This window comes from Haplochromis burtoni, unplaced genomic scaffold, assembly GCF_018398535.1.
Source record: "Haplochromis burtoni strain Fernald_Lab_line unplaced genomic scaffold, NCSU_Asbu1 Contig_300, whole genome shotgun sequence".
NCBI lineage: Eukaryota > Metazoa > Chordata > Actinopteri > Cichliformes > Cichlidae > Haplochromis > Haplochromis burtoni.
In genome coordinates, this window is record NW_024582661.1 from 254106 (window position 1) to 274535 (window position 20430).

The 20430-nt window shown below is 43.1% G+C and overlaps 1 protein-coding gene across 3 annotated transcripts in view; it reads right to left on the reverse strand.

The window, feature by feature from the left end:
• Positions 1-1249: 1249 nt before the first annotated feature.
• celsr2 (cadherin, EGF LAG seven-pass G-type receptor 2) overlaps positions 1250-20430 on the reverse strand; it is an 80114-nt gene continuing 60933 nt past the window's right edge. Inside the window, exons 9-34 of one of the 3 annotated variants that reach the window (XM_005941466.3) lie at positions 19467-19636; positions 18904-19083; positions 18707-18820; positions 18364-18520; positions 18040-18181; positions 17693-17813; positions 16001-16184; positions 15780-15881; positions 15558-15652; positions 14289-14498; positions 13887-14070; positions 11537-11855; positions 11225-11392; positions 11027-11150; positions 10740-10940; positions 10479-10653; positions 9346-9458; positions 9025-9107; positions 8129-8255; positions 7928-8038; positions 6595-6725; positions 6423-6508; positions 6149-6319; positions 4978-5190; positions 4676-4898; positions 1250-2912 (exon numbers count right to left, since the gene is read on the reverse strand). In XM_005941466.3, coding sequence (XP_005941528.1) covers positions 2891-2912; positions 4676-4898; positions 4978-5190; positions 6149-6319; positions 6423-6508; positions 6595-6725; positions 7928-8038; positions 8129-8255; positions 9025-9107; positions 9346-9458; positions 10479-10653; positions 10740-10940; positions 11027-11150; positions 11225-11392; positions 11537-11855; positions 13887-14070; positions 14289-14498; positions 15558-15652; positions 15780-15881; positions 16001-16184; positions 17693-17813; positions 18040-18181; positions 18364-18520; positions 18707-18820; positions 18904-19083; positions 19467-19636 — 3926 coding nt within the window. In that variant the 3' untranslated portion in view covers positions 1250-2890. Of the gene's footprint in view, positions 2916-4675; positions 4899-4977; positions 5191-6148; positions 6320-6422; positions 6509-6594; positions 6726-7927; positions 8039-8128; positions 8256-9024; positions 9108-9345; positions 9459-10478; positions 10654-10739; positions 10941-11026; positions 11151-11224; positions 11393-11536; positions 11856-13886; positions 14071-14288; positions 14499-15557; positions 15653-15779; positions 15882-16000; positions 16185-17692; positions 17814-18039; positions 18182-18363; positions 18521-18706; positions 18821-18903; positions 19084-19466; positions 19637-20430 lie in introns of all 3 variants that reach the window. The other 2 variants (XM_042228063.1, XM_005941467.3) reach the window with 2 other exon arrangements.

Consider the following 20430-nt stretch of genomic DNA (forward strand, 5'->3'; position numbering starts at 1 on the left):
TTCTTATTGGTTTTTAATGTAACACTTTTTTTCTTTCTTACATTTGAGGACTTTTCTCAGGGAAAATTATAATTCAAATGTTTAATAAGCAGTGTTTTTCGGATATATTGAGTTTGTGCATTCATTTCAGAAGCAGCTGGAGCTCCAGACAGAAAGCAGGTAAAGAGCATTAGCACCATCTAGTGGGCTACAGCCTTGAGTTGTAATATTGAGAGACAAGTTTGGACAGTTATGGGTGACTCGTGACACAAAGCTCATACAGTACATGATAAGAAAACAAACCAAATTCATCCAGCTCCATTTAAAAGTCTTAACCTAGTCTCTCAGAAAAGTTTCCTAATATATTATAAATAATAAACAGATTAAAATATCTGAGTGATGAATCACCAATAACTGCAATCATACTTTCCATCAATTTTGTTTTTAGAATGATTATTTTAGCCTTTATTGGACAGAGGTCAGTCAAACCCAGGCCAATTGTGGTCACCTGTGCAAACAAATGAGCTATAAAAACACCTTTTATGTCTGTTTTGTGGTAGTTAAATCTTAAGTTAACCTGCTTGTCATCAGACCATGGTTTACGACCAGATCAGGATATTTGGTGTTACCGTATATTTTTATTTCGGTATAAACTTGACTATGCGTCTGTTTTTAAATACATAAACACAAATCTGGCTTTTTTTCCCCTTTTTTTTGGTGTCTGTTGTTTTAAACCACAATCAAACATTTTTCTTGTGTGTGGTGATTTTATAGCAACAGACCTGAACTTTAAAGCATGAACTTAAAAACAAAAATGAAAGGAATGAATGACTGTGTTCCCAGCACTCAGTTTTTTCTGTCTGGCAGCTCATCTCTGAGAGCGGCCTAGCAATGACGCCACTGTTACCCCTGCAATCCAAAGGTTAGAAAAAACAAACACAGTTTTTAAAAAATGAAAAATGTAGTTGCAGTTAAAAGGTTTACTAGTGAAATAGCAGCTCGCATGTCTAGCTTAGCTTAGCATAAAAAGCAAAAATAAAACAACATGACTCCCAACAGGCCACACGAGGACCTGGGACTGTTGTGGAAGCCCTTTCTAATAAGGGTGCGGCCCTCCATGACAGTCCGAGCTCCTCATGTGGCCCTTTAGGAAAAACTAATCGCCCACCACTGCCATGGCTTTTCTCAGCTGCCTCTGGACTGCTGTGGGTGGAGGTTAAAGTCCCCACTAAACACTTAATATATAAAGTAAAACTATTGTTTTTACAATTTGTCATTTTAATGTTAGAAAAAACACGGAGATAACATCTGTTTCAATAATCACAGCTGTCAGGCTGAGCTCCATTACCATTTTTATCTAAAATAACCGTTTCCTGGCTGTGGCTCTGGATGACTCATTTTTCTAGCTCTCAAGACATAAAATCACACGTTTCCAAATTCCAAAAAGATTCCAGTGATGTTCATTTATAAGAACACAACAACACTCTAATTTTTAAAGTTAAAGTGTGTAAGTGTGATCAAGTCTTTTTTTCTTTTTAGAGAATATAACCCATGCGTGACAGCTGCAAACAGCTGTACTGAAGGACTATCAAACTAACACATCTGAAACGCAGCGCTACCTGAACTGGCTCCAATAAACAGGCCGAAACGACGGGAATGGTAGAAAACAGTTTAATCAGTACAAACAGGAGCGGCAGAGTGAAAGACAATCCTCTGTTTGGACACCAGTGTTATAACACCATGACTGACGTGGTAGTGTTGGCATGAAATTTATACATTAAACTCATATGGTTGGTAAAAAATGGCTTCACATCAATCTCAGTAGTTACTCACATGAGACTTTTTTTTTCTCTCAGGTATCAAGAGTATTTCCTAAAACCAAGGTCTGAACGTGTGTACATATTTACTAACATTTAACAATATGTTCTCAATTCATTTACAGGCCACTCTGTACAGTAAAAATGAATTACAGCTCAAATTTGCATGTATTTAATTACTTTACAAAAGACACAAGCTTCGCTGCTAGTCTATAAAATACAGCTGTTTAGTCACTGAACTCAGATGTGTGCGTCCCTCGGATAAAACAATGAAAAATTCCCACGTCCGTAAAAAAAAAGAAGATGTGCTCTCAGTGGCTTACAAAAAAAAGTGTATCAAAAGTCCTTTGAGTCTTTACTTTTTAAGCTCTGCACATACAGGTTTGTTCCCACCTGTGGCCTCTGGAAACACCCTTCAGTAATCAGTAGCTTACATGGAGAATCCAGGCAGATGCAGTCAGTCTTAGTGAGCAGCTCACGGTCCACGAACACGCAAAGAGCCTCTGAGGACGACCCGCACTCGAGCGTGTTGCATCTCTTGGATATTTTCAGGCCTGTAAAACCTCAACAGCCTGAGTCTGAAGTCATCGAACGTCAGACGGGCAGAGACGGCAACAGCTCCAGTGACCAGAGAGACGGCACAAAACACAGCAGTAGATGAAAATGGAAAATTTCCCTGAATGTTTGCAAGTGTACAACTAAATGAGCCCAAAAGTATGACTTCTTTTTATTATCTGTCATCAAAACGATATAAAAATCCTGGAAAAATAAACAAAGTTGGAAAAAAAAATGGACCACCAGCCAATCAGGACAGTAAATCAAAAAAAAGTGCATTTCTTCAAGTATGTAAACAAAACCATTTCTGTAAAGGGAGAGTGAGGCTTGTTGTGTGAGGGTGCGGGCAGGGTGGTGGCGCAGGGACTCCTGAAGTTTTGGCACACGTGTATGAACTCGCACGCACACATAAACTCCTTCAGATGACGAGAGGGGAAGGGGGAATTCCTTCTTTCCACAGTTTATCAAGGGGGAAATCCAGTGCTTCCTGTTTGCAGTCACTCTATGACCTGCAAAGACACACCCCTCCGTCAGCAAGGTCACATGGAGGTGTTGCAGTGGCTGCTGGGAAAACAGGGTGGGTACGATGAAGATGAATCAGAGGATGATGGGATGGAGAGACAAGTGTTGGAAACGAATGCAATAAATTAAAAAAAGGAAATAAAAATGACAATGAAACACACACACACAGACAGATACACACAGACAGATACAAACACGGGCTGTGAGGGGTGACCGAAAAAATGATGCACCAATCTGAAGACAGTGATCCTGATTGTTTCTGAATGAGGATCAGAGCTTCATGGGATAAAACTAAAGAATAAAAATCTGAGATTTTTGGAAAGAGAAAAAGGGGGTAAAGAAGGCTGGTTAGTAAAGTGGAATTCACACTGCTGTGAATAATGACTGCATTTCAAAATCTTTAAAGTACCTTTTAATGAATACAAAAGTGTTTACGTCTGAACCAGCCGCGGGCCACTGGTTTTATACAGTTTCATAGTAAAAGATTTCCTCTCTTCTTGCTGCATCTCCAGGTTTTTGTCTACATGATCACAAATAATTTCTGTGCCTTTTTTCAAATACTTTTAATGTGCAAATTTGACGATCTGTCTCAATCCTCTTTGCAATGAACCTTCTCCTAACTGAGAAGCTTTTCTAGCATCCGTCGGTATCAAATCTTTGGCCTGATTTGTTCTCCTACTAGAACAAGAGTAGGGTCACTTTTAATTTTTCTTAACAGCTGCTAAAAAAGACTTAATAAAATCCTATGGATACTGTCACTATGTTTACATTTATGGCACTAAAGCTTTCATTACCCTGTGAAAATCGTCACCTATCACTGCGTTTACAGTTAAACTGACTTCATGATCAGTGACACTGAGACGCCATTTAACAAGCAGTTTTATAAATGTGGTATTTTTGGCTTGTTGTTCCAGAAATCTCAAACTGTGTGTAAAAACCACACTTAAGAGTACTGTGTATGAGTCTTGAGCCCCACTGTTATTTCTGTATATTGTTTTAGACAATAGCTGCAGCGATTTATTGAAACACGCAAACATAAATGTAAATATAGCAAAAACAGAGTTTGTACAGTTTTTAACGTGTTTCGAAGTCAATATTTGCTACGATCTCCTTTATTCTTCAGTCTGAACTCTCTCTCTTCTGGCCATAATTAAGACCTCGAGAAAGTCTGCAGAACTCAAAGTAAAATATAAATGGGACTCAAGACATTTGCGCAGTATTATTCACATGTTGCACATGCACATGTTGTCTTTGCTTTATTCTGTACTAGTAAGATGTGTTTGCGTGAAACACTAAGCTGCCTTAAAACAATGACAGAAAGCTGCCGATGTCCAGGACAGAGAAAAGGAGTGATGGCAGTAAAACTCACATCTAAAATAGAAAAGTTCTAAACTGCTCCTTTAAACATGATGGCCACAGAAATTTATTACATATATGATATAGTGATTAATCCAAGAATATATTGATCTTTAAGGTTAGTGGCTATAGTGATAATATGTTAGACTTAAGTGAACTCTTTGAGCCCACACTGACTTTCACTGTGTACAGGATATCAGGAATGGTGCTGTCTTCATTTGGTTTCACGTTAACATTTAAGCGGTTCGAGTGGAAACGACACAGACTACCAGGAATGAAAACGACCACTGATGGCAGCAAGACTCATAATTTGACAGACAGCTGAACGAAACACTGAACAACGGACACACACGTAGGCGACGACACTGATGCGTTTGCATGAGTGAGTTTCCCTTTTCTCAGAATCTGATGCTGGTTTTCATCTGTATCGACTTCCTGATACTCACTCTGATCCCGATGAGTCGCCGTCCACTGTCCCCGCCTTGATGCTCAGGGCGACCCCGTTCAGCTGGTCAGGCAAGCTGCGTTTAGCCGAGGCCGCTCGACTTTCACTAGAGGAAGATCCATGAGGGGACGCTGTACCCGGAGCGTTTTCGCACAGTTCATTGTTGATGCGGTTGAAGCTGTTCCTCTCCACGATGGGAGAGAGCTGCTTCTTCTTTAGGATCCCTGGACCGGGGTAAGATTTGGTTTAGCTTATTTATTTAATAATGGTCAAGCTAAAGCTCTGAGGTTTGGATGAGCTTACCTTTGTGAGGGTGGGCGCTGAAGTTCGGCAGACTAGGCAGCAGTACCGTCACGCTTTCCTTTGTTCTGTCGTCTGATAATAACCGGGGGTCGCGGACGATTGGCTCCTGATTGGCCAGCCCTTCCATCTTCGCTCTGTCTCCACCCGTGAGCTCGCTGTCACTCACTGTGGCAGCGTACTCTCCGGGCCAGTACAGCTTATTCAGACCGTTGTCTGGAAAACAAAAACACACAGAGTGAGCTCAGCTCCTCTGATGGGTTGATGTTCCTGCTTTACAAACATGTATTCTTGGTCCTCGTAGGTGAACATACACAAATGTAAAGATCATGAAGTAAGAATCCAATTTTCTTATACTGGATTCTTATTATACATGTACACAAATACACACAAATTATACACTTTTCTTTCTGGAACAATGTCCTTTGGACAGATGAGACCGGAGTGGAGATGTTTGGTCATATTGCATATCACCATGTTTGAAATCCAAACACAGCAGATCAGCCCAAACACCTCACACCAACTGTCAACCACGGTGGGGGGAGGGTGGTGATTTGGGCTTGTTTTTCACGCATGGGACCTGAGCAGTCACCGAGTTGCTCATGCATTCCTCTCCTCTGTCCGACGGCTAAAGCTCGACTGAACACGTGAACATGTAAAAGAACAACAACGCTAAGCAAAAAAGAAAATAAAGTAAGGTGTCGCACCGATTCAGACCTCAACGCCACTGAAACCCTGTGTGTGACCATAAGAGAGCTGTGTGTAAATGAATGCCTGCAAAGCTCATTGAATAGAAGCAACACGGTAAAGACGACTGAGGCAAAACTCCTCCACAATAACGTGAGACTGAACGTCACGCAGAAAACTATTACCTCAAGCTGCTGAATCGCGGCGTGCATTTCGCCTTAGGTAAATAAATACTGACCCATTGTGTCGTGTCATGGTTTTTTGATAATCGCAGCTTGTATCGACCTTATTTTAATAAGGACTACGTGACTTTTTTATATTCCTTCTAAGACTTTAGAGCAGGGGAGGTGGTACAGCCTGTCCTCCATCCTTACATAAGTGCACTTTCTTTTCACTCTGACTGTTTGACTGCTTTTCAGAAAGTAAACCATTTTGTGGTGTGACTTTAGTGTAAAGGCAATGCATGTGAACAGGTTCATGTGAGCACCTTGACTGAGTGGTTGGGGTCTCTTGGCGACATTGGATGCCAGATTTTCCCAGCATTCCTCTGGCGGGAGGGGGCCCTCCTCATCCTCGCTGTCAGAGGAGTGAGTGGAAGCGTAGGAGCCGCTCTGGTCGTCCTCCAGAGACAGGTCGCTGTCCGAGTCGCTGTCGTGATCTAAACATTGACGGGTTAGCGTCAGTGAAAAACAAATCCAGTGACTCCATCAGTGCAAAAGTGGGAAAGTGAAGAACAGATCTGAGGAAAATGAGCACGCTACCGTCCAAGTGCTCCTTGGTTTCATGGAAGAGCGACGTGTGGTCATTGAGAGCGATGTGTGCCTGACTGTTACTCAACCCGTCGTCACTGAGAAGATGGAAACAGTTCAGTTCACTTACTCAGTCCGTCACTCAGCACACTGATAGTAGTTTTTTATTAAGTGGTTTCCTCACCGGAGGACAAATGGCACGTAGCTCTGCTGGCTCTTCCCACTCTGCATGGTGCCGTTCAGCGACACGCTGGATTCGCCGAAGGGGAGGTGGTACAACCTCCCGTCCATGTAGTTCGTGTTGCATTTATAGCTCTGGAATTGGAGGCAAGAGGCAGGCAGAGAAACATGTTATAAAAATACGATGCAGAGTTATTTCAGATGTAAAGAACATAACAGGGAATTTATTGTTCCTGCAATTTTTTTGTACAGATGCTAAGAAACAAACTTGGATCAGAGAGAAAAAACTTATTTTCTTGAAATTTATTCTCTAAATAATATTTAAACTGGTCTGTCATGTGAACTTGTCTCTGTTTAGTCATTTGAAGCATATATCACACTTTAAAAGACTCTAAGTGAAGACAACCAGTAAGGGACTTATTTATAAAAGAGATTTTCCCAATTACAAGAAATGTTCTGCTGATCCAAGTCAGATTTTTTCAGAATTTTGTAACCTTGCAGCTTCTTAATGAAAACATTTTCACCCTTTCTCCAGTAAGCCACCGGATCTATCTCTAAATCTACAATTGAAGAAGGTCTGTCACGAATCGACTGTACAGCCACACTGGAGTATCTAAGAGAGGCCTGGCAAGAGGATCTCATGCAGAAATCACAGCTCCAGAGCATGTGCACACGTAATCAGTTCGTGCCAGATGTAACAGTTCAGGATACAGCACAGATCCCCCTTTCCAAACTCAGATCGTCTATTTCCTTCCTGATCAGTGCTCGCAAACACCGGCCTCTCTGTCTCTGTCTTTGGAATGACGAGCACAACATTATACTTACAAAAAATGTCATATTGAAACTGAGTTTCATCTTTCTGCCTGAAAATCAGTTTCAATATGACTGATTTTCAGGCACAAGCATAGGTCTTTTTGCTAAGAATATCCAGTCAATATCTGAGTGAGTATTTGTCTGTGGATTACATGCCCCGCTCCAGTTTACCTGTTTGTTTACAGCAACAGTTTTACGGTGAGGTAGCGCTCTTTGGCACAGATGAATGAGATTTATTTTACTTGTTTAGTAGAGTCAGTCTTTTAGGGCGGAGAATAAATCCTCCTTTTTTATAAAATGTCAAAAAAAGCTCAAAGCTCAGTCTGTTGGGAACAGATGGTGCAGTATCAACAGCATAACTGATATCTGAGATAATTACAGATTTATTTCTTTAACAACAGCTGACGCCATATTTTAGTTTTTTTTTTAAAAGAAACTCCAAATATGACATCAGCCTAACTACGTATCCCAGAGGTGTCAAACCGAATGAAATATTTTCTCGCCGCTTATTGCGAGGGACTCACGGAGGCCTTGGATTTGATCATGTGATCGGGTCGCTTGCGGCTGCAGCAGTATTTCATAGCGTTCCTTGCTTCTTTATTGAAGACAATACGGAAGAAGAAAACAAAGGGACCCTGGAGTTGGACGACAGGGAAAGGTTAAAGGTTAGTAAAAAGGCACAACTGAGCCTTTCAAGCAGTTTCAGGGTGAACTGATGGGCTCACCTGCACACAGTTGAAACCAGCGAACAGGTAGTGGAAGATGATCATGTCGCTGTTGACGGAGAGCAGTGCGAGAAAACACGTGACTGAAACCAGGAAGAGGACACAGCCTGCGGTCTTCAGGCCAGAGCTGCAGCGAGAGGAAGCACAAAGAGGAGTTGGCGAGGAAGGACTTCTGGAGTGACCAGTGACCTGACTCGGAAACCAACAACAAGAGTTCAATGCAACACACGGAAAAACAGAGCAGCACATGAATCTGAGGATAAAACAGCAACAAAAACAGCAACGATAAGCATGCCGAAGCTGTGTGCCTGAGATGACCATATTCTCTCTATGACATCATACAGATCCAAGAGTAGAAAAAAACTGTCTGAAACTGAGTGCTTAGAGTGGCCTGGGTCAAGGGATTATTGCAGAAAATATATAAAAAAAGAACACGCACAGACAGCAGCTCCCGAAGAGCAAGGGCTAGACTAAAGATTTGATGTTTTATGATGTTTATATTACAACATGCTGATGTCAGCCTCGTTTCTTTTCTTTTTGGAAATACCCAATAATGACATCTGCACTGTTTTCATAGTCCCTGGGTCCCCGACCCTGGTTCAGCTGGATGTTTCTTCCTGTCAAAAGGGAGTTTTTCTTCTCACTGTCGCCAAGTGCTTGCTGATTGTTGGGATTTTCCCTCTACTACTTGTTGGGTATTTTCCTTAAATTTACAGAGGCTTGAGGTGACTGGCATTGTGAACTGGTGCTGTATAAATAAAACTGAATTGAATTGTGTTGCTAAACAGTGACTGCCTATGTACAAAACATTTTCCTGTCTAAACATCAAACTGACATCCTCTAATCAGGCAGGAAGTAAACGGCGCTGGTGTTGAATGACAGGCCGGGACACTCACACACGAGACTCTTTCTTCTCGATGCTGTGGTGTCTCAGCGAGCAGGAGGCTCTGGACGACAGGATGTACAGAAAGATGTTCATCTGTGGATACACAACACACCAGTATGTCACTACTAGCAACACAGCAGGAGTTTGTGACAAAACTAAAGTAAAGTGAAGGTCTGCAGTGCAGCATGTTAGAAGAATAAACAATAATTAATGTAGCGTGAAAATGCTATGCACGCTGCTGAGGTGACAGCTTTACCTCCGTGTCTTTATATCTTTTAGTAAAACTACAAGATATTCATGTGCGATTGGATGGATGGATGCAGGTACTCACCGACACCACTATGGCGATGGGTCCTGCAAAGCTCCAGATCAGGGTATCGTACATAGACAACCAACAGAAATCAGGGTTTCCATAGCCTTCGGGGTCCAAACCCACCGCCAAACCTGGAGTTGACCCCAGAAAAAATAGACAGTGTGAAAAGTTTGTTTAATTTTTGTCTTGATTCACTTTTTACTGAAACTATTTTTATCTCCAGAGGATGATGTCACAGTGAAAGTTACTAAAGCTGAATAAATAATGACTTCTCATAGTGTGGCTGGGTATATAGACACGTTCTGTGGGTTTATAATCTGTACAGGAACTAACTGAATTGGCTATTCAACGAAACTAATTTAACTGTAAGACTGTTGATAATGACCAACTTGTACATCTGATATTCAGACCCCTGGTTTGATCCTGGGAAGAAACACAAACCTCTTTAGTTGTTGTGGTCCTGGGTCAGGTTTGTCGCATTAAGTTAGTTAAACTTCTGCGATATTGATCTGGTCAGTTAAGTAGCAGAGGGTTGTTTCAGTTTCAGCTGCTTTGGTTTTAATGAAGTGAATAACAGGTGGACAGATTGATATCCCTGAAGTTTAACTGACTTTGTGTTATACTGTGATGATCGAGTGTTCCCTTCTTTCTTTAGCAGTGTACATTTATAGAAAATCCTTCTGCAAAATAAAAATGTTGGGAAAAGCTAAAAGATTTAAAAAATGACTTGATTCAAAGAAATGTTGGATGGATCAGTGCGGAAAGACTTTAAAAATAGCCAACAGCTGACGGCCAGTAATAATATAATTGTGATTATCTAAAAAAATCTGATCAAGAAAGGTGACCCTGTAAAAAAACACCTTCCTCAAACCTTTTGCGATGTCTTCAGCTCACAGAGCAGATATAATGAAAAAGATAATTCAAATTGGTTTGTTATTTTTATTATCCACTCAGCTTTATTTTAAAAAATTAATTTGCTTTTAACGTCTTTGTGATTGTGTTTGAGACGTGTCTGATTCTTTTCCTCATTTCTGCTCCCGCTGTCACGAAAGACGTTATAAAGGTTTAAGATCCTCGTTATTCCACTCAACACACAAGCTGGGTGGAGTGGTTTTCCTTTGTCGAGTGGGTTTTTAATTCGAGGTTCACACCTGTGATAAAGGCAGGAACTCCCCAGCCAATCAGGTAGTAGAATCTCATGGGTCCATAATTGATGTCTCTGACTTCGCTGATCATGCGGTAAACATGCAGCCCCTCCAGGAAGAGCCAGGAGAAAGTGCAGAGGTAGAAGAAATGCAGCAGGATGGCGATGACTGTGCACACAAACTGCAGAGCGAATACAGAATGATTAAAACTTTGGGCGCTCTCAGAGCCGGAGGGAAGAGGCGAGAGACGAGAACCAAAGCGCTCACCGGGTTGTCGGCCTGGTTGATGCCAAGGATGAAGATGAGCTCTGAGAGGAAGAGAGCAGTGGCGCCATTGTTGATTATGCTCGTCTTGTTGCACTGCATGGCTCTCAGGCAGAGCAGGAAGATCGCGGTGAGGAAGAGGAAGCCCAGCGTCACGCCGGCTGTGCTCCACGTCAGGATTTTGATGGGCAGGATCTCTCCGTTCTGGTGCGTTTAGAATGAGAAAATGCGACGTTACAGTGAGGAGCAACTCTGATTCTGATCACATGAGAAGTGTGAGTGTCACTCGCCTCCCTCCTGGAGATATCCATGAGAACCGCGAAACTCGTCATGTGGTAACACTGGCAGCTGATGTGGGTGCTGTTTCTGAAAACCACCTCGCAGCCTTTCGCCGACCAGCCGCCGCGACCAGCTCTGACAGACAAACACAAACGTGAGCACAGCACAACCTCGCCCGGGCGCCCCCATTCACTTACAGCTGCACTCACAGTATGGTGTGGTTCCAAAAGACACAGATGGGTTTGGAGCGCTCCTCGGTGGCGACCAACCGGAACTGCACGGTGATGGGTTTGTCCAGCGCGTGCTGCAGCAGCGCGTCGTTGTCGTGCACAGTGATGCTGACCACCGGGGTGTTGATGACGGGACGCTTTGGGACACTGAGGCAAAAATACACGAAAGAAGAAATAGTTTCTTTTTTCTCTCCTCTGCCAGGAAAGGAAATGAAAACGACTAAAAGCAGCAGCAGATTAGCCTCTTTATACTTTCTACACTCTGAAAAAAGTCAGAATAAGTTTTATTACCGCAGACTTCTCTTATCTGGATCGTAGCTCTCGGGCAGCAGTGAGGCCAGGCTGTGAAAGATGATCACGCTGGCGACGGCGTCCTGCTGGCTGTCATCGGGGTGGCGTTTCTTCCTGCTGGCCGAGCGGTTCCTCAGCGAGGACTCTGGGAAGACGTCCAGGTGTCTGTGGCCCTTCGTTTCCACAGGTGGTTGGAAGACGGAGTCTGGGAGGGTGACAGCCGTCTCCAGATCCGCAGGACGAGGGCCCCTCAGGGACTGATAGCGCGGCAGTTTGGCGCCGGCGAAATTCATCTTTTTCAAACGGTCCACGGAGATGACTGCAAAAACCAGCACACAGGGAAGGTCAGAGAACGCTGCTTCAAAACGGGCTTCGCCGTTTTTAAGTTCAAACAGTTAATCTGACAGAAACGAATCTGATAACTTTCTCATTTTAGATAAAAAAAAAAGAGGACGTCTGAATTTAGGGCTTTTGTTCAGTTCATTTTAATTTCCTCACATTTTATAAACCATGTGATTTATCTGTGAAATAAGAAGTTTAATGGAAATAAAAGGACATAATCTGCTAAAACCTGCGACACAGAAGAAGGCGAAGGATGCTTTCCCTGTGACTGAACTGATATTGTTCAAAATCTTTATAGAAAAATCATCAACACAGCCTGTTTTTAATCTGTAAGTATGAGAACCATACTAAGTGTTTGTTTTTAAAAATAAAGTTTGACCTTATTTTATTAAAACAGAAAAGGGAGCCTAACAGGAAATAAATATTCCCAGTTTTTACTGTCATTTTTACCTCCACGTACCTATTTTGTTGTCATGTGGCGGTTCTTTTTTCTGCACACAATAACTGCTAGCTTTTCCACGCTTGAGTCACATGCACAACTTTTTTCTTGCTCTTATTTGCTTTTTAGACTCTTGAATAAATCCCGTGTATCGTTTTCGTCCACGCAGCAAACTGATCAGGTATTGAACTCAACCTTTATTTGATCTCGACTACACATGAATGCTGTGATTGGGGTTTGCACCACTGCCGGTTTCTTCAGGGCAAATTCTGCTTTAACAGCTGTGACGTGCACGTTAAACGGTCTTTACTGTGCCTGATACGAACTCTTACACAGATAGCTCAGAAAACCTCACAGCATGCGAGTGGGGAGTCATGTGTGAAGCATTTCCAGCAGTTAAAGGTGTTTGAAGTGCTCCTGTTGCGTGCAGCATGTGTCCTGATCACGGCAATGGCATTATTATTTATATAGCAAATTTCATTACGTGTAAACTCAATGTGCTTAACATAACAGGCAAAAACATGCACACAGTGATTAAATGTAAGCTGGGGAGAGTAAAAAGGGTTCGAGTTTGTTCTTGAATGTAGACGCAGCGGTGACTGACCTCAGGTCAGCGAGCAGCTTGTTGCAAAGAACAGAAGCACAGTAACTGAAACCCTGAGCACGTTTAGATCAAATTCTGGGAACATTTAAAAGATTTGCTCTCGTTGACCTGAGAGATATAGCAGGGAGGGGTGCCAAACATAAGGCCCCGGGGCCAAAATCAGCCTACAAAAGACTCCAATCTGGCCCACTTGACAGCTTTGGAACAAGTGAACGAGGGCATAGATTTTGGACTTTTAACTATATTTTCATTACTTTTTCCTGCTTTGACCTCCCTACAGCCATTCGACCATTCCTATTACATCAAACTAACAGACATCTACTATAAGAACTACTATAAAAATGTGTCCACAGCAATTAAAAACATTTCACTGTGAAATAACAAAAACTTCCTGTTTTATACTTACAGGACATTCTGGGCAGTGAGCAACCAGGACCTTTTCTGTAATGTTTCCACATTTTTTCTTACAATTTATGATTTCTTTCCTTTACTACTGCTGTTTTTATTTGTTATCCAGGAAAACTGAGATGCACTGTTGATCTCAGTAAGTGTGCACTTCTTTATATCGATAGAAAGAGGCCCACGATGTACAGTGAGTCTGATATCCCTGTAGCAGGGTTATGGCGACTGAGCGAGTCACAGACGTACTGGGGGGGGTCAAACCATTGGTGGCTTTATAAACCAATAGAAGGATTTTAAAGGTAATTCTGTGTTTAACTGGGCATGAATGAAGTGACTTCAGTACTGGGGTAGTATTAGTCTGATGATCTGAACAGTCCTGCAAATACAGCACTACAGTAAACTAACCTGATTGATATGAAAGCATGGACTAATATCTCACAGATTAAGATTGAGATAAGAATTTTCTTTTAATATATTCTTTGATATATTTTTTAAGTGGAGTTCATTTGTGATGACAGCTGTGACAGATAAGCTGAAAACTTTGGGCACTAAATATTGCAAACCTATGTTTGGTGTGACAATGGTGAAGGGGGTGAGGTAAGTCTTCCTCATGTTCTGTGCCAGCGTGTTTGCGTATTCCTCGTAGTGGCGCAGGAGCGCCGCCGTGCCGCCCTCCGTGTGCTGGATCAGCTCCCAGTGCTGCCGTGTGTCTGGAGACAGGATGGCGCTGCCCACTCGGACCAGATTCTGTCAGAGAACAGCGAGAGTTCAGCGTGACAGCATGTCAGAGCAGAGAGTGAAATGAAGTGTGATGTACTCCCTGCAGATACAACATGACAGGCTGTGATGTCCAGCCAGGCAGGACTGGCCTCCTGTTTCCAGTTTTGTGTACTTAAAACAGCCACAACAGAGCTCTGTTCTTGCTCTCCGTCTGTACGAGTGTTAGAAGTGACGTGGTTGTTCACCTCTGTGAAGTGGACGTCCTGTGTGGCGGTGAGGTTGAAGCCCTGCTGGCTGCTTTCATGACGCAGCAGACTCTGCGTGAGCCGGTAGGCCACTTTCACGTCGCTGCCGTAGAACTTCTCCGTGTGCAGCGTGGCGTTGGCCAACATCGCCGCCATCTGCTGAATGCGCCCAGGCTCGAGGAGCGAGGCGTTACGGAAAAACTTTTCAGACTGAAGAAGAAAATAAATAAATCAATTTTCACAAGAAAAGAAATCCCAAAGACAAGTGTTAGTAACACAGAGATGAGATTTAAAGTGTAAATGTCTGCAGGTCAGACGAGATTAAAACTGAAGCAACGCCTTTGTTGCCATGCATGCTTCATTACTAGTGCCCGAGATGAGGTGGAGTGCCTGTCTCACTGGTGCAGATATAACAAGTCGACAAAAGAACTGATCACATGACTTCAAGAAGAGAAAAATATGAACATTAAGCCTTTAATTATCAGTGGGACGTGTGGAGAGGGTCACAGACTTCTCCTGGGGCGTAAACACCACAGAGGTGGTTAAAATAATAAAGAGATTCACTTGAATTCGACTGAATTCAATTTTATTCCAAGCCCAGAGAAGTGGAAGTGTTGCATCAGGAATCGAACATAAAATCTGCACCAAATCAAATAGTGGATCTGCCCACTGGGGTGAGCGATTAGGAAATAAGTGGCTGAACGTACATTCATTGATTTTTCCCAGAGGATGAATCTGAGGTTTTAATGATCCTTTGATCTTTTCCTGTATTTTGTGACGTGTCATTGCAGCACTTATCAGTTATCCCAGGAAGTAACTGACTTTTCCTGTAGCACCCCTGGGAAGTAGATTGTGAACACTCCTGCTCTCAGAAGCATCAACCATACTGACTTTAGCAATCGCCTGATTTATCCTTTACTGAGATTTTGTGTGAAATATTTTGAGAAACATTAAACAGACCATCATGAAATCCGGTCCAGCCTCCGATGGGATTAATCGCATTAGCTTTGATTTATAACCAAACACCTGCAGCCTCAGCTGGACTTTATTAAGTGCCGTTAATCTGCACAACACATACGCACATATTTAACAGTGTACCTAACGAAGAACAGTTTTTTGGGACTATCACTTTAAGCCAGTGATGCTCAGAGCAGCACCGCAGAGCAGCAGAATGAAAACATTGTATTTCTCCTCACAAATGAGGATGATGTTGTAGAAACTGGAAACTGACTTTAAAATTTAAAATAGTGACAGAGAGAAGCTACACACCAAAGCTTTCAGCTTGCTGAAGGTAACGGAGGTGCAGTTGAAGAGATTAGGAGGCAGCCAGCCCTTATGCTCGTCACAGTGTCGAATCGCTGTGCCTGGGAAGGAGGAGAGGGAGCGTTATCGCATGAGGAAGAGGCTGCAGCTGAGAGAGAGCTTGAGGCAAGTTTCATATAGTGCCATTATTATATGGTAATTTGATGAGCTGCCAAAAAAACATCATACCGAGAGTTCCTTTGGGACAGGGAACTGCTGCAGGGAGACCAAACTTAGTCCTGGGCCACCATATCCCAGCCTCGATGGCCTGAGGGCAGCTGTCATATATTACTAAGAGAGATGGAACAGGAAGGAGATGATGAGGATAAAATTAGAACAATATCTAATGTATTTGTACCTATAATGAAAAAAAGGGACTTGATGCAAAGCTGTAATTAATGTGTTCTGACCTTCACAGCCGTTAGGGGTAACCTCAGCAAACGGGTTGTCACAGCGGTCGCACTGACGTCCGATGACGCCGGGTTTGCACTGACACTGGCCGCTCTCTCGGTCACACGCTCTGGAGAAAGAGCCGACCGGGTAGCAGTCACACAGCAGGCAGGTGTCGCTGTCTTCAGGCCGGTAATGATTGTCCTGCAAATGAGAATTCTTCCTTAGCGCCACGGCAAGCTCAAACCGCACGCTCAAAAGCATCTGACTGCCAGCAGACAAGTTGTTCTCCCACCCGGATTTTTTCTAGCCAGAGAAAAAGGTGGAAAACGACGCTACAAACCTTCAGCACACAAAATAAATCTTTAATTGTCCCTCAGCGCAGTGCAATGCAATGCAAAGCAAACACAGCTGTAAAAATGGATCAGCGCTGAATGTTGGAAGATGTATAACGACTGTTTATGAAAACAGCTTCTTCCTTAATATTAAGCCAGTCTGCAACACGTGTCATAGAAGTGTGCAAGAAACCAAGTTTGGACACAGATTCAGAGGTTTCACATGTTCCTGTGAGGGCCACATTTGTGCAGCTCTTTCTTCATTTCTCAGGAAAGAGTTCCCATAAAGCAGCAGACGTCTGATGGATGTCTACAGATTTCTAATGTGTGTTTAGAAAGCATAATTATAGGTGTACAATAATGTGCTTTAACTATGTAAAGCTCAAAGCTTGCAAAATAAAGTTTAAACTGTGGGTTATTTTTCAATTTGCACACAGTATAAAAACTGCAGCAAGATTTTAGGAGTCACTTGAGAAAGGATCATGCTGAAAACAAAATTCATCAGTTTAGACTTGAGAAAAAGAATTGCTGATGCTCAAAAAGCAGCAGATGGCTATACAAAGTTATCACAGTGATTCCAAGTGTCAAGAACTGGAGTGAGAAGTATCATCAAGATCAAGAAAGAGAGCTAAAGAGCACAGAACGAGTCTGGCAGAGGAAGGAAGGGAAATACTTCAAAGACTCTGGAAAGAAAACTAGTGAGAGATGAGTCCAAAAAACTGGAACAACTGCCAAGACAGTGAGTCCAAGTTGGGAATTATAGTGTTAAAGCAGACTCACTAGAACCCTGCAGGAGTGAACTGAACGTATCAGACCAAGAAAAACTCCACTTCTGCAGAAAAGACATCTTCAAGCCAGACTGAAGTAATGAGAATATAACATGAAACTAGAGCTCTTTGAGCACAGAGACGCTGCTTATGTTTGGCAAAAGAAGGGAGAGGCGTACAACCCAAAGATCAACGTCCCCACAGTGAAACACGGTGGAGGGCGTATCATGCTGTGGGGATACTTCAGTGCATTTGGAACCTGGAGGGTGAATCATGAAGGAAAGATGATTTGTGAAGGTTTTGGGTCTGGGTCGTCATGATGTCTTGCAACGTGACAAAGACTGCTGGTGAAGAACTACCATCAGAAGACCAAAGTGAGCATTACTCATTGGCCTGCACAAAGACCTGATTTTAATCTAACTGAAAATCTGTGGGTTAACTGAAGAAGACCATCAAATCTGGAAGAGATTGAGAAGAGGCTGAGAGATTTGCTAACGAAGAATGGGCTGGGATTGTGTGAAAGTTGTTAAAAAATGCACATCTTGTATTTATTTGAGTGGACATGATGTGCGCTTTATTACAGATGAATGCATCGGGGATGCTAGCTCACCTTGCAGCGACACTCTCCGCTCGTCTTGTTGCAATCAGAATCAAAACCCTTGTCTGTCTGACAGTTGCAGGGGCCGCAGGTCTTGTGACCCCACCAGCCTCTGGGACACGGCAGGTCGGTCCTGTGGACACAGACATTACAGGTCAGTTGTCCTGTCTGCAGTGCAGGAGGAAGAACACTGCAGTGTTTTTTATTATTGTTATAATTTGGAAAATCAGTGCAGTGAAGAGGAAACAGAAAAGCAGGGAGAGACACACAGCAAAGGGTTGGATTTAAACCCGGCCAGCTGGATTTAGCTGAGTTAAAACCAGCTCTGCAGTGTTTTACATAAATGTGGAAGGCTATACTTTTTCTCGCAGTAATTGCCAAAGTAGTTGTTGGGACAGTCACAGGTGTAACCCCGAGAGGAGCTCGGCTTCCTGGTGCACGCTGACTCGTGTTCACAGGGGTTCAGCGAGCACACGTCAGTGCAGTTGGAGCCATAATAACCTGCAAAAAAATAAAGCAGGTGGGGACTTTCAGTAAATTGCAGTTGCTCGTGGTAAAAAGAATAAACAACAATTTAAAAAAATGATTATTCATTTGAACTAAAGATGAAAGACAGAAACAGAATGATAAAAAGGCAAAAACATGTTACGTTCGTGGGTTTGTGATCATGTGACGAGACTGACCATTGATGCACTTGCAAGAGTGGCTGTCCCAGTCGTCGCTGCAGTAGCTGTTCGACGGACAGGGATTGGAGCTGCAGGGATCGGGCACGCTGCAGCCCTGCTCCACGTTCACTTTCCTCGCCTGAGAGAGACTCACAGCCCCGCCAACACGCAGACCCTGCAGGGAAACAACCATACGTTCAAGCAAAGGGGTGAAGCACGATGTCTTTAAACTACACAAACAGCTGTTCAGACAAATTCAAATAAAGCTTAATTTGAACCAAAACTTTAAAACATCAAACTGAACTGCTCGCCTTCACGATCACAAACGCAGACATGAATGTGGTCTGCAGAGAGGACAAACCTGTATGCAGCCACGGAAGCCATGCTGAATTTTCCCATCAGGCTTTGCCAAACCACCTACGCTCACAGTCTTCAATTTGGAGTCCTGCAGCTTTCCATCCACATCCATGCTGGCCTGAAAAGGAACACGGCAGTGACTTCATGGCTAAAAGCTACAAGAGTTTCATTTATAATCGCAGCTAGAATTTAATAACTCACCAGGTAGAGTCCGTGATCTAAAGATAAAACAGCCTTATGGTAGCTTGCCGCTCCCCCTGTTATGCTGATATCCAGCTGCAGATGATGCCAGTCTCCGTCGTTCACCAGCACCTCCTCCACACGGGAGAGAGTGGAGTCTTCCCCCCTGTGCAGCCCCATCAACACACTCCCACCACGCAGCTACAAAGACGACAGCAGGAGGGAGACGGACACAGGATGAAAAACTGACTGCAAAGAAACTGCACTGCAGAAGATAACAACCTTTGAACAGCCTCCAGTTCAAAAGATCATCCCTTGTGTTGCAGCACATCATAGGTGTGCAGGGCTGGAAATAGACTGAGTTATGTAACATCAAAGAGGCGCCAGTCGAGACAAGCTCAAAAAAAAGAACTAAAGTTAGAATAAAGTTGAAAATGTCCCGTGTTTTGGGACATGTTTTCTCTTAACATCAGAGACTGCAAGCTTCTTTGCAACCCATCATCACCCCAGCTCCTCCGCTCCTATTAAATCGCATATCTGCTTCGGTCCTGACAGGAAGCGCGTTTCGGATATGTGGCTCTCACCTGCAGTGTGAGGTTGTGCTGCAGGCCAGAGGAGATGTGAAGCAGCGTGCTGCTGGCTTGGCGTGTGCGGAACATGAGCTCCACATGCCAGGGGACGGAGACCGCCACCGTGGCGAGGTTATTCCACTGCAACAGGCTGTTACCCAGGAAACGCAGTGGGTTGGCCATAACTACAGAAAAAGAGGGCAGAGACGAAAACGGATGACAAAAATCACATGACATACTTCATGGTAAAGAGAGCGAGTGGCTGAAAGGCAGAAGGGGTGATGCTGAAAATGAGGAGGGAGAATTTCACAGTAGCTGACAGAGGGAGCCATTACTGTCAGAAAGGAAGCTCTCTGCTGCTTTTCTTCAGATTTTAGCCAAAACTGACTGAACAACCGTCACTCTTTGAGGTAAGAAAAGAGACGTAAGAGACCTTACTCTACAGATCTGCTTTCTGAAGTGCAGCTTTTTAGAAATTCTAGAAATGCTTCCATGGAACAGATAAGATGACTCTGAAGTTATCTCTTTTCAACTCTGATTACATTTTTTGCTTTTTTGATCATTTTCTTTTTTTCATTTCAAATTCCAACACGCACTGAATGAGAAGTTTCCTCGGTCCCTTAAGACGCTGAGAAAAGTGACACAGAAGGACACTCTGCTTTATGTGGAGCAGTTTCCTCGTCATTAAGCTGTCTCTGCGTGAAGTGAAGTAAAGCACCTGAGTCACCCAGGCCCTGAGGATTGATTATCGACGACAAATAAACCTGACACACTGTGGCTGCATGAGTGAGATACAGAGAGAGAATCTCCAGTTAGATTTCAATCATTTAGATTCAAAGTAATATAAAAAAAACCTTCATTGAACACCTGGTTACCTTTGGCAGTCGTCATTTATGAATCCATATTTTGTGCATCGAGCTGAAAGCTAAGAAATATATTTTTCTATTGATTTTTTCTGGTAAATGTCAGAGAATAATGA